At 53.1% G+C, this 12,402-nt stretch overlaps 1 protein-coding gene and 1 non-coding gene across 4 annotated transcripts in view; one reads left to right on the top strand and one right to left on the bottom strand.

Annotated features, from left to right (window-relative positions):
* ECE1 (endothelin converting enzyme 1) overlaps positions 1-12,402 on the top strand; it is a 117,252-nt gene that overhangs the window by 83,983 nt on the left and 20,867 nt on the right. For all 3 annotated transcript variants that reach the window (XM_010829980.1, XM_010829982.1, XM_010829981.1), the window contains 5 exons: positions 881-1,027; positions 2,417-2,482; positions 3,609-3,800; positions 10,716-10,858; positions 12,256-12,370. In XM_010829980.1, the coding sequence (XP_010828282.1) occupies positions 881-1,027; positions 2,417-2,482; positions 3,609-3,800; positions 10,716-10,858; positions 12,256-12,370 (663 nt within the window). The remainder of the gene's footprint in view (positions 1-880; positions 1,028-2,416; positions 2,483-3,608; positions 3,801-10,715; positions 10,859-12,255; positions 12,371-12,402) is intronic.
* Positions 11,058-11,129, bottom strand: TRNAG-CCC. The gene has a single exon. It is a non-coding gene; the product is annotated as a tRNA-Gly (tRNA).

Raw genomic sequence — 12,402 nt, 5'->3', positions numbered from 1 at the left:
TGTGTGCACGTGTGTGCGTGCATCTGTACATCAGTGGGGATGTCTGTCGTGTGTGTGTGTGTGTGTGTGTGTGTGTGTCTGGGCATCTGCGAGTGGGACAAGGGCTGCGTTTACAGGGAAAATGTTTCTCTTTCTGGCTGCTTCCATTCCCTCAGAGGGGATGTTTGTGTGTGTGGAGGGGTGTGTCCCGCAAGGACCAGCAGAAACTCTGGGGTCAGAAGCAGAGCCCTCCCGGTGAGGAGGGCCACACTGACCCGGGCCCCCCGTCCCCCTGAGCTGAATGCCCTCCCGGGCACCGTCCAGTCAGCCTTGGAGGGACCCTGAAGGGAGCCACCCAAGCCTGGCCATGCTGCCCAGAGCACACAGAAGGGTGGGCATGGGTGTTCCCGGGGGCCTGCTGTTCCCCTGAGGCCCTGCTCCCAGGTGGGCTGCTGGGGGGCCCTGAGGCAGGGTGGGGCACCGTGGGCACCACGGACTGGACAGTCCTCCCCTATGGCACAGGCGGAGAGCATTAGAAAGTCCCAACTCGGAGAGAGACTCTGTTAGACCTTAGCTCATCAACCTGGTAAAGAATATGGGCCCATTTTTTTATGGGTGCAATTGAATTTCTGCATTAATAGGAATTACATTCACACGATTGATTATTCAAAAAATGAACAGATTCAGGAAAAGTCAGCCACCTTGGAAGCAGGAGCCATATTCTCATGGCTCACTGATCAGAAACCCCCAGTAAAGACAGACCAGACCTCTCATTTGCTCCTGAGGCCCAGAGAGGTCAGAGGACGGCAGAGGGTCATGCAGCATGTCCACCGCGGAAGCAGAACCCGCGTCTGGCCTTCACCCAGCTCATCCCCTCCCTGTCCCCTCTCCCTCCCCACAGCTCGGCGGCTGGAACATCACGGGGCCCTGGGACAAGGACAACTTCCAGGACACCCTGCAGGTGGTCACATCCCACTACCACACCTCCCCCTTCTTCTCCGTCTACGTCAGTGCCGACTCCAAGAATTCCAACAGCAACGTGATCCAAGTGAGTGGCCTGGAGGTCTAGGGCAAGGACGGGCATGACCTCCAGGCCTGTTTTGCATTTAGCAAGCGGCTGGGTGAGGTGGGATGCAGACCTGCCCGGGGCACAGGATTCTGGTTTCTGAGCTTGGTGTCTCTGGAGGCTCCCCACTGTGAGATTTAGGGCAGGAAAGTTGTTAAAGGGCAGGCTTGCCCTCCTTAGGTAGGTGGGGTACCTGCAGTGCAGTGAATTTGGGGGTTTCTGATTCGTCCCTGTGAGCCCCAGGGGTGATGTCAAGTCTTGGACACAGCTGGAGCCACCTCCTGGTCACCCCACCTCTTATCTCCAGCCTTCGTGGCTCTGCTTAGAATAGCTTTGAGTCCACCTGTTCCCACCAGAGCCTGCCCCAGACCGTCAGCACACCCAGGGGAGCAGCAGCCCTGGTCTGCCCACTCTCAGATGCAAAAGTGAGAAACCCAAGGTTCTCCTGGGTTTCTCCCCACCCCTACCACTCACTCACTGTGTGACCATGGGGGAGTGCCTCAGCCTGTCTGAGCTGCAGTTTCCTTATCAGTCAAATGAACTATAATAACACCGACTCCAGGGATGTCAGAGCGTGGCCAAAGGCTTTGTTAGGAGCCATCAGGGATTGACCCTGCCTCCCTGCCCAGCACCCAGCAAGCCCTTCACGGGTACTGTCTCCTCGTATTCTCATCCCAGCTCTGAGGACTCGATGGTTCCCCATCTTCCAGCTGGAGAAGCTGAGGATCAGAAAGGTTGGATAGCTTGTCTAAGGTGACATAGCTCTGAGTGATTCTGGACCGCTCACTGTCTTGGGAAGTGGTTAATTAAACAGAGAGAGTCTGCAGATTCTTGGAGTTTAAAGAGGAGGATGGCTTCGTCTGGCCCATGAGAAGGACCCTGAACCCCTGCAGCTGACCACATGCATCTGCCCCTCGCTGGAGGGCCCATCCCAGGGGTGGCCCTCGCTCCCAGCTTGTGCTTCTGTGTGCTCCCGTCCCGTTGTTGCTATGTGCCTGCTGTCCCTGGGGCTGATGGAGGCTGCATGGGTATGCGTGCACGGGTGTGCGTGTACAGGTGTGCATGCATGGGTATGCGTGCACAGGTGTGTGTGTGTAGGTGTGTGTGCATGGGTATGCGTGCACAGATGTACATGTGTAGATGTGTGCACGTGGGTATGCGTGCACGGGTATGCGTGTGCAGGTGTGCGTGCATGGGTATGTGTGCACACGTGTGTGCGCTGGTGTGCATGTACAGGTGTGTGTGCGTGGGTATGTGTGCACAGGTGTGTGTGTGCAGCTGTGTGTGCATGGGTGTGCGTGTGCAGGTGTGTGTGCATGGGTGTGCGTGCATGATAGCAGACTTCCTTCTCACCCCTACTTTTCTCTCCAGGTGGACCAGTCTGGCCTGGGCTTACCCTCAAGAGATTATTACCTGAACAAAACCGAGAATGAGAAGGTGAGTGTGCCTCTTCCAAGAAAGTGGCTCCTACCCTTCCCACCTCTCTCTGTGGTTCATCCCCCCTCGGTGACCCCTCAGTATCCACACCTCTGCAGGTCTTTGAAGCTAGAGAAGCATACAGGGGTCCCTTACCTAGCAGTCCCTGGCAGGGGGAGGGGCATCATTTGTCCCCATTTTAGAGTGAAGCTCTTCCACGTATCACCCTGTGGGCACAGTGGACGGGGACAGGGGTCATCTATCCCCGTTGCAGAGAGAGGCAGATCTAACAGCCACTGCCTCTGGCCTTCCTGGTAACCCTGCAGGTCCTGAACGTCTCTAAACATCATTCCTCTCAGCTGTCATATGCGTATTATTTTTCCCTGGCCTGTTTTGGAGGAGGAAATAAGGCTTAGAGATGCTGAGTGACCTGCTCAAGGTCACACAGCTGGCCGTCAGTGGTGAGGCTGAGATTCTCATCTAGATCCGCTGACTCCAAACCGCCTACTTTACCCTCCCTCCCCCCAGCTGCCTCCCGTGATGTCCCAGGGAGACGTGGCCTGAGGTTCGTCGTCTGTCCATTCACGAGCCCACCCACTTGTGTTGAGCGAGTGCTTACTAAGTGCCCGATGCTGGGGAGACAGTGGCCCACGAGGCCTGCCTGCTTCTCGCCTCGTGGGGCTTCGAGTCTAGGAGAGGAGGCAGATGTTAAATAACTCGCCACCAGATTCGAGGCATAGTGAGCAACTGTGCTAAGGGAAGGGCAAGCTGAGAAGGTAACCTGAGGCTCTAATTCAAATCTGGGGACCTGGCTGAACGGGGTGTTCGGAAGTAGTGTGTTCCAAGATGAGAACTGAGCGGTGGCCCCTCTGGTGGCTTTCGTGTGACGGGCGTCCCAGAGGGAGTGTGGGCCGGGACAGCAGAGACCAACCCACGTGGGGCCCTGGGTGGGCCTTATCCTGGGGGCCATGGGGAGCCAGTGATGGGGTATGCTGCCAAAACCATTCATGAAGCTGGTTTCCTGGGTAGAACCCCCAGCTCCCTGGCTGCCTGCCCAGGGCTGCCCTGACTGCCCACCCCTGGCCCGGCTTGTCCTGTGGGCAGCGGGTAGCAGCTGCTGATGAAAGTGGGGGGCTGGGTCCCGCAGGTGCTGACGGGATACCTGAACTACATGGTCCAGCTGGGGAAGCTGCTGGGAGGAGGGGCCGAGGACACCATCCGGCCCCAGATGCAGCAGATCCTGGACTTTGAGACGGCGCTGGCCAACATCACCATCCCCCAGGAGAAGCGCCGGGACGAGGAACTCATCTACCACAAAGTGACGGCGGCTGAGTTGCAGGTAGCCGAGCTGGCTGACGTGGAGGCTGGGGCGGCCACGGAATTCAGGATGCAGGGCGCTGGGCTGGGGGCGTGGAACCTCCTTCACCAGAACAGCCCCACGAAGCACAGGGGTGGTTGTTATCACCAATTCACAGATGGCACTGAGGCTCAGACAGGTCGAGTTGCCAGCGGCAGGTCACATAGCTGGTGACGCCAAAGCCGGTCTCTTGCTGTACACCAGGCTGCTTCTCTGAAGCTGTAGTTAGCTGGGGAGACTCTATGCTTATGACAACATCGAATCGTACTGATTGGGCGTGTCCGTTCTCTCAAGCTACTCGAGCCTGGCGCGTAGCAGATAAACACAGCAAATAAATCTGATGTCACCTCCCTGTTACCAAGCTGGGAGGTTAGGTGATGTGCTCAAGGCCTCCAGGCTTCTAAGTGGCAGGGGAGCTGGGACCTGGACTCAGGCTTGGCTCACTGGACCTCTGCTCTTGAGCATGACCGCTGCGGCCTCCTGGAGCTGTAGCAGGGTTGAGGTCAGCACTGTACGGCTCTCTACTGGGTGTAACCCATCTGAGAAGCCGCTGTCTCCTCTGTAGATCAGTTCAGTTCAGTTCAGTCGCTCAGTCGTGTCCGACTCTTTGCGACGCCATGCACTGCAGCACGCCAGGCCTCCCTGTCCATCACCAACTCCTAGAGTTTACTCAGACTCATGTCTATTGAGTCGGTGATGCCATCCAACCATCTAATCCTCTGTCATCCCCTTCTCCTCCTGCCTTCAATCTTTCCCAGCATCAGGGTCTTTTCCAATGAGTCAGTTTTTTGCATCAGGTGGCCAAAGTATTGGAGTTTCAGCTTCAGCATCAGTCCTTCCAATGAATATTCAGGACTGATTTCCTTTAGGAAGGACTAGTTGGATCTCCTTGCAGTCCAAGGGACTCTCAAGAGTCTTCTCCAATACCACAGTTCAAAAACATCAATTCTTTGGCACTCAGCTTTCTTTTTAGTCCAGCTCTCACATCCATACATGACTACTGGAAAAACCATAGCCTTGACTAGACGGACCTTTGTTGGCAAAGTAATGTCTCTGCTTTTGAATATGCTGTCTAGGTTGGTTATAACTTTTCTTCCAAGGAGCAAGCGTCTTTTAATTTCATGACTGTAGTCACCATCTGCAGTGATTTTGGAGCCCAAAAAAATAAAGTCTGTCACTGTTTCCACTGTTTCCTAATCTATTTGCCATGAAGTGATGGGACCAGATGCCATGATCTTAGTTTTCTGAATGTTGAGCTTTAAGCCAACTTTTTCACTGTCCTCTTTCACTTTCATCAAGAGGCTCTTTAGTTCTTTGCTTTCTGCCATAAGGGTGGTGTCATCTGCATATCAGAGGCATATCAGCCTCTACCAAAGTCTGCCCCCCTGGTGGCAGCTTGGGACTTGCAGGTGATGAACTGGCCTCGGTTCCTTCTCTTTTCTTTTTATATTTATTTGTTTTCATTTACTTATTTGGCTGCAAGGAGTCTTAGTTGCGGCATGTGGTCACTTTGGTTGTGGCTTGCAAACTCTTCGTGGCAGCAAATGGGATCTAGTTTCCTGACCAGGGATGGAACCTAGGTCTCCTGCCTTGAGAACATGGAGTCTTCACCACTGGACCACCAGGGAAGTCCCCAGTTCCTTCTTTCTGGCTCATAGCGTGTAGGCCTTCCCCCAGGCGCCGGGCTCACAGAGGAGTCAGCAGAAAGGCCTCGATCAATCTTCCTGTTTCCTGCCATCACTTAGCTCCCCCCCTGGGAAGGGTGTCCAGGCCACCTCTGCCCACCAAGTCCTGCCCATCCATTCAAGTTCAGCTCATTTTCTCTCCTTTTCGGAAGAACACCTGGACCCCTGCCCCATTTTCTGTCTCCATCTCTGCCTCCAACAAGTGTCCATAGGCCGATGCTGGGGCCATGCTTCTGGGTGAGCTGGGGACACCAGCGAGGAAACAAGCTCAATCTCATTGCCTCGAGCTTTGTGCAGAAGAGGCAGAGCCCCGGAGCCAGGGCAGGGCAGAGTCAGGGAGGGTGAGTCTGACACTGGGTGGGGGCTGAGCGGGAGCCAGGCTGACGGGGTGTCCCAGGTGGGGACACAGCTCACACAAGCCTGGCAATGAGGGCCAGAGAGCCCAGCCTCCTTCTGGGTGCCAGCTGCCCTTTAGGTCCCCAGAGAAGCTGGCATTGTGGGGAGTGGCGCTGAGTGGGTTGTTATGGAGATCAGAGGCCTGTGCTGGGCACCATCTGGCACTGTGTTTTCCTCTCCGGGGCCAGGAAGTCAAGGGAGATGCTGTTTGCTGATACAATTTGATTTGGTTTGCTCCAGCTGCCCGGTTCTCAGCCCAGAGGGGCTCCGGTGGTCCCTGTCCCCCCTACAGTGGCCACGAAGCCCAAGAGTGGCTGAGAAAGCAGTCGCCCTGGGTGCATCTGCCCCAGAGTGGCTTGCAGGCTCCATCCCCAGATGCCCTTTCACCATTTCAACACGCTTTTGAAGGAAAAGCTTTTCCTCCCTCCCAGCTGCAGAACTCCCTGATGGGGAGGATTTTAGCAGAGGCAGCAGCCTGGAGTGGTGTGAGCAGAAGACTGCTCGAGCCCAGCCCCACCAGCAGCCTTGGGCAAGTCACATAACCCCCTCCTCCTTGAGCCTTGGTTTCCTTCTCATAAAGTGGGCTTTGCTCGCTCATTCACACCTGCTGTGTTCCAGAACTCAGAGACAGATGAGGGGCAGATGCTACCCTCATAAGTGGCAGTGGTTCTTACTCACCCTATTTTTTAAGATTCACTATTTATATTTTTGACCGCACTGGATCTCCGTCGTGGAGCCCTTTCCTAGCTGCAGCTCGCGGGACTGCTCTGCTGTGGTGCATGGGCTTCTCACTGTGGTGCTTCTCTTGTTACAGCTCGCAGGCTCTAGAGCACAGGCTTAATGGTTGTGGCACACGGGCTTAGCTGCCCCGTGGCATGTGAGATCTTCCCAGATCAGGCAGGGAACCCGTGTCCCCTGCACTGGCAGGCAGATTCTCAACTGCTTGACCACCAGGAAAGCCCGGTTCTTACCTTTAAGTCACAGAATTTTTTGAGGCCAGGTTGAAAGGTATGGAGTGTCTCCAAGGGGATGGGTGCATATCACAAAATGACGTCTAGTGTTTAAAGAAGTGCTGGACGCCTGAAGCCTGGTATCCTGGCTGAGAATCCGCCTGCCCTGCCCATGGGGTTGCATGATGATGAGATGAGGCAAAGGCTGAGATCTCAAACTTTGCAAACGGGCCTGCAATTTGAACATGCGACAGCCATCGTTCTTAGTACTGTTCCTGTGTCATCAGTGATGATAGCCCATGTCTCCAGCCCTAAACCAATTTGGCTCATTTCACCCTTGGACAGGAGAGAATGTCTTTTTGTTCCTTGGTATCTGGAAATGTAGTCTTCTTCCTACACTTCAGGTGACTCAGGAAGAGGTACCCCAGCCTTTCACAGTGTGGTTCTAAGAAGACATGTCCATGCCCAGCAGCAGTCTGAATTGAGGACCATGAATCAAACCTCCTTCCGCTGCTTCTCTAAGGGGCCTGAAGACCTTCCTATTCCTTCCTAGGACCTTCCACGTCAAAAACTGACTGGGAATGAGCCCCATCCTCTGCTCTAAATTCTCTAGCTGAGGTGGAATCTGGGAGCATAGATTCTCTCCCTTTGCAAGCCTCCTTGAGCTGGGGGCTTGGTGACGAGCAGGACTTTTCTTCAGCAGCAAGTGTGGAAAATAGAGCTCATCTGTGTACCTCAAAGGCTTAGAGTCACAAGTGGAAGGTCCTGATTGGTTAAAACAGCTGGTCCATGGACACGGACCCAGGCACACGAGTTTTAAGTTAGGTGTTCGCTAAAGCAATAAAGAGTGAAAATTTTGGTAAACAGCACACACCTGATTTCAGAGTTGTGGGAATTTACCTGCACAGAACACCTGCTGTCCCTAAAGGAACAGGCTTGTGTTAAGCACATAGGGATTTATCATCACCTGTATCTCTACCCTGATCAGAGTCCCAGTCACCAGCAGTTGTATGAAGCTCTCGTTAATTGTATAAACAGCAACGTTTTGTCAACTTGGCTATTCTCCCAGGGGTCTTTGCCAGCAAGTCACGCAGTCTCCTGGCACTGTTGAGCTCTGTTTGACCAGCTCACCTGGACACCATCACGTTTTGCAGCCACAGAAATTTGATGGGGAAGCCCAGAAGTTACTTGTTTAAGGGGCTCCTGCCAGGGAAAGAGGGTGGAATGGACAAGCTGGGAGGAAAAGAAGCTTGGTTTATTGAATAAGCCATCCCATGAGGCAGTTGGCAGGGATTGTTGTCTTCATTGAAAGAAAGGCTGCAGAGTGACTTGAGGTCCCAGAGCTGGTTCATGGTGGAGACTGCAATCCAGGTCTCGCTCAGGACACAGCTGTGCCCAGCTCATCTTGCTGCCAGGCAGGCAGGGATGTGCTGGGTACACACAGCTCTCCCCAGCTCCGTGGGCGGTTTGTGATAGGTTATGTGGGAATACAGATCACCCCCCATCACTGAGAGCCAGTTGTTTTATATATATATTTTAATATTTATTTATTTATTTGGCTATGCTGGGTCTTAGTTGTGGCATGTGGGACCTACTTCCCTGACCAGGGATTGAACCCAGGCCCCCTGCCTTGGGAGCATGGAGTCTTTGCCACTAGCCCACCAGAAAAGAATCCCCGAGAGCCATTTGTTAAATATTTCCCAGCTCACCACCGCCCACAGGACTGGCCCCCTTCTGTCCTTTGAGGTCCTTGCTCCCCAGCAGCTGAGCTGCCCTTTAAAACCAGAGAGACTGTCAAGTGGGAGGTTTCCATGGCTGCCTGTGTCCCTGGAGGCATTATAAGTGTTTACCAGCTGGTTATGGGTTCATCAGTGTAACAGGTTGAGTTCACTTTCTTAATTGATCTTCCCGTATGAAGGCCATTTACAACGCAACTTTCACTTCCTTAATTTGTCTTTGCACTTTGCCCATTTTCAAGGCAACAAAGAACAGAATTTGGAATCAGTCCCAGGACCACTCCTGGGAGACTTTGAGCAATGAGTGCAATAGCTAATCAATGATTATAATAACTAACATTGATTGAGTGCTTGCTCAGTGCCAGATACCATTGATATTAGAGGCATTTGTACTGTGACACAGGATATGTAGTCCTGAAAAACCTTTCTGTAAAATTACAGGACTAAAAATAGCAGAACATATGGGGAAAATAGGACCAGAGCAGACCATTCGAAAGTTGTGTAACTAGAGGACATTATGCCAAGTGAAATAAGCCAGTCACACCAGGACAAATGCTGCATGGTTCCACATATGAGCTACAGAGTAGTCAGATTCACAGACAGAAGGTAGACTGTGGTTGTCTAGGGCTGAGGGTGGGGGAGGCATTGTTTAATAGAGTCCGTTTCAGTTTTGCAAGATGGAATCTGAGGATGGCTGGCGAATGTACTTAATGCCATAGATAAGATGGTAAATTTCACGTTATGTGCGTTTTACCATAATTATTTAAAATGTAGCATGACTTTGTAATCAAAACACTCCCAAGAGGGTAATTGGAACTTCGAGAGAGAGCTCGGCATGGCCGGAGGCTGCCTAGGGGGTGGAATGGCGCTCCCGGCTGTGGACACTGAGACCCTGCAGACAGACAGACGGGAGCTGTGTGCAAGTGGGCTGCCGTTCCGCGGGCCCAGGGCGAGTGCAGCCCTCTGGGAGCTGAGTCATGCAAAGCAGGCGTGTGCCTCTGTGGGGACAGAGCCCTCCGGGTGCTGCTTTTAAATTTTCTTAAATTAGAGCTGACCGGCTTCCCATGTGTGCCGCAGCTGAGCTGAGGGCTCTCCCTTTCTTGCTGAGGTTAGCATCCTGCACTTGCTTTTCCAGCTTCCATGCCTGAGAAAAACTGCCCTGTGGACCAAAGCACTCTACACGCTCTACAGCCATCATTCTTGTAATGCCAATCATGTAGAGGACCGATCATATAGAAGCTGATGAATGTTACAGAAGCATTTGTTGAGTAAAACAGATGAGTTTAAGTTGTTTAATCCCCATAGTAACCCTATGGGATGGTTTCTGTGAAGATAAGCCTCACTTTTCAGAGATCCTGAGGCACAGAAAGTGAGGTATTAGTTGCTCAGTCGTGTCTGACTCTGCAACCCCATAGACTATAGGCCACCACAGGCTCCTCTGTCCATGGGATTCTCCAGGCAAGAATACTGGAGTTGCCACGCTCTCCTCCAGGGGTCTTCCCGACTCCAGGATCAAACCTGGGTCTCCTGCTTTGCAGGTGGATTCTTTACCATCTGAGCCACCAGGGAAGCCCAAGAATACTGGAGTAGGTTGCCATGCACTTCTCCAGGAGATCTTCCCAACCCTGGGATCAATCCTGGGTCTCCCGCTTTGCGGGCGGATTCTTTACCGTCTAAGCCACCAAGGAAGCCCTTGAGGCACCGAGGGCTTCATCAGCTTACTTGAGATCACACAGCTAGTAAGAGTGTGAACCCAGGCAGTTTGGCTCCAGATTCTGCACACCCCCATGACACACCCCTCTGAGGCTCAGTTTCTTCATCAATAAAGTGGGGATAAAGGTACCTACCACCTAGGCCTGTCGGGCAGTCTGGCTGAGAGAAGACGCGTGCCACCTGCGGTGGCTCCTGGCGTTAGAGGGGCCTGACCGACAGCTGCTGCTTCTGTCCCCGTGTCTGTTCTTCTTCCATTTCAAGTTACAGTTTGGTGTTTGGCACCTCGTATGCGTCCTTCTGTGTACAGGGACTCTGACAGCAGTCAGCCAGCCTGACTTCTTCAGAAGAGCGACCTGGAGACCTGGGCTCTGAAGAGAGGCAGCCCAGCCAGAGTCACCCTGTCTGCTTCCCTTCCAGACCTTGGCGCCCGCCATCAACTGGCTGCCCTTCCTCAACACCATCTTCTACCCCGTGGAGATCAATGAATCAGAGCCTATTGTCATCTACGACAAAGAATACCTGAGCAAGGTCTCCACCCTCATCAACAGCACAGACAAATGGTAAGGGCACCCAGCGGCCGGGTCCGGGCCCCGCGAAGGCAGCCTTGAGGTCGCACACGGCCCCTCTGCTCAGCCAGGATGGGGACACGCTGACCCGGGAAACCGGCCCACGGGCTGGCTTTTTAAAAATCTTTATTTGGCTGTGCTGGGTCTTAGTTGCAGCACTCGGGAGCTTTTAGTTGCAATATGTGGCATCGAGTTCCCCAACCAGGGTTCGAACCGGGGCCCCTGCTTTGGGAGTACAGAGTCTTAGCCACTGGACCACCGGGGAAGTCCCTGGGCTGGCTTTTCTGAGAGGCTGCATGGTACCCTGACTCCTCCACCGGCCCCCTTGGTAGCCTGGGGCACGTTTCTTTCCCTTTATCGGGTTCATCTTCCTCATCCATGAAATGAAGATACAAACAGCACTTACCGCACAGGGTTGTTGTGAGAACTGAGTGAAGCAGTTGGTGTGAAGTATGTTAGCACAGTGCTGGCCCCGAATGGGACTCAGGAAGTGTTCGCTGACACTTGTAGTTAATACTTAGGATTGTTTTTAATTTTAAAGATTTGTTATAGGGAATTCCCTGATGATCCAAGGGTTAAGACTCTGGGCTTCCACGGCAGGGTCCCAGGTTCAATCCCTGGTCAGGGAGTGAAGATCCCACAATCCTTGTGGTATGGAAAAATAAAAAGGATGTGTTGTAGAAAATTTTTTAAATTACAGAAAAAAGCAACAAAAATTAAAATTACCCAGAGCGCTCATGTTGATCTTATGGGATGTGTGTGTGTGCGCGCGCATTTATAGAGAGAAGCATGGATATGTAAGTGAGAGAGAGAGATGGATGTTCTGATACATCGTTCCTCTTTTTCCCCATCATTGTGACCACATGGATAGTTTGCCTTTCCTTAACATTTATCATAAAATTTCCCCATGTCATCCCAGGCCTCTGCACGTCTCATTTTTCATAACTCCATGATAGTCCCTCGAGTATAAATATGATTCTTTATTCACCATTCCCTACTGTCAGACATTTAGATCGGTTCCGGTTTGAGGCTGGATGTTCATTATAGTGAACACCCCGTGTGTGTGGAGGTGCCTTGCCTACAAAGGTGATATCGGCCCCTGATGACCCTCTGTGCTCTGGTGGCGGGGGCAGTGAGAGCTCCCATTCATGGAGAATTGGGCGCGGCTGGTCAGAGCGGCCTTTCCTGCCCGTCCGATTCTTAGGCCCCTTTTCCCATTTCTGGCCTTCTGGCCGGGACACCCTCAAGCTTTGGAAGTGGCCACCCCTTCCCTGCTTTGGCCGAGTGGCACCCACCATCCAGCGTGCGTGTCTGTGACCCCTCGAGGTCAGCGGGGGGCTTGCTGCATCTGGCCCCGGGCCCTTCTGAGCCTGTCTGTGCTGCTGCTGCAGCCTGCTGAACAACTACATGATCTGGAACCTGGTACGGAAGACGAGCTCCTTCCTCGATCAGCGCTTCCAGGACGCCGACGAGAAGTTCATGGAAGTCATGTATGGGACCAAGAAGGTGAGCCTGTCGGCGTGCGTTTTCCCCCACAC

Source organism: Bison bison, unplaced genomic scaffold (genome assembly GCF_000754665.1).
Source record: "Bison bison bison isolate TAMUID 2011002044 unplaced genomic scaffold, Bison_UMD1.0 scf7180017864516, whole genome shotgun sequence".
NCBI classification, from domain to species: domain Eukaryota; kingdom Metazoa; phylum Chordata; class Mammalia; order Artiodactyla; family Bovidae; genus Bison; species Bison bison.
The sequence above is the reverse complement of the archived record's forward strand: the minus strand, read 5'-3'. Positions and strand labels throughout refer to the sequence as shown.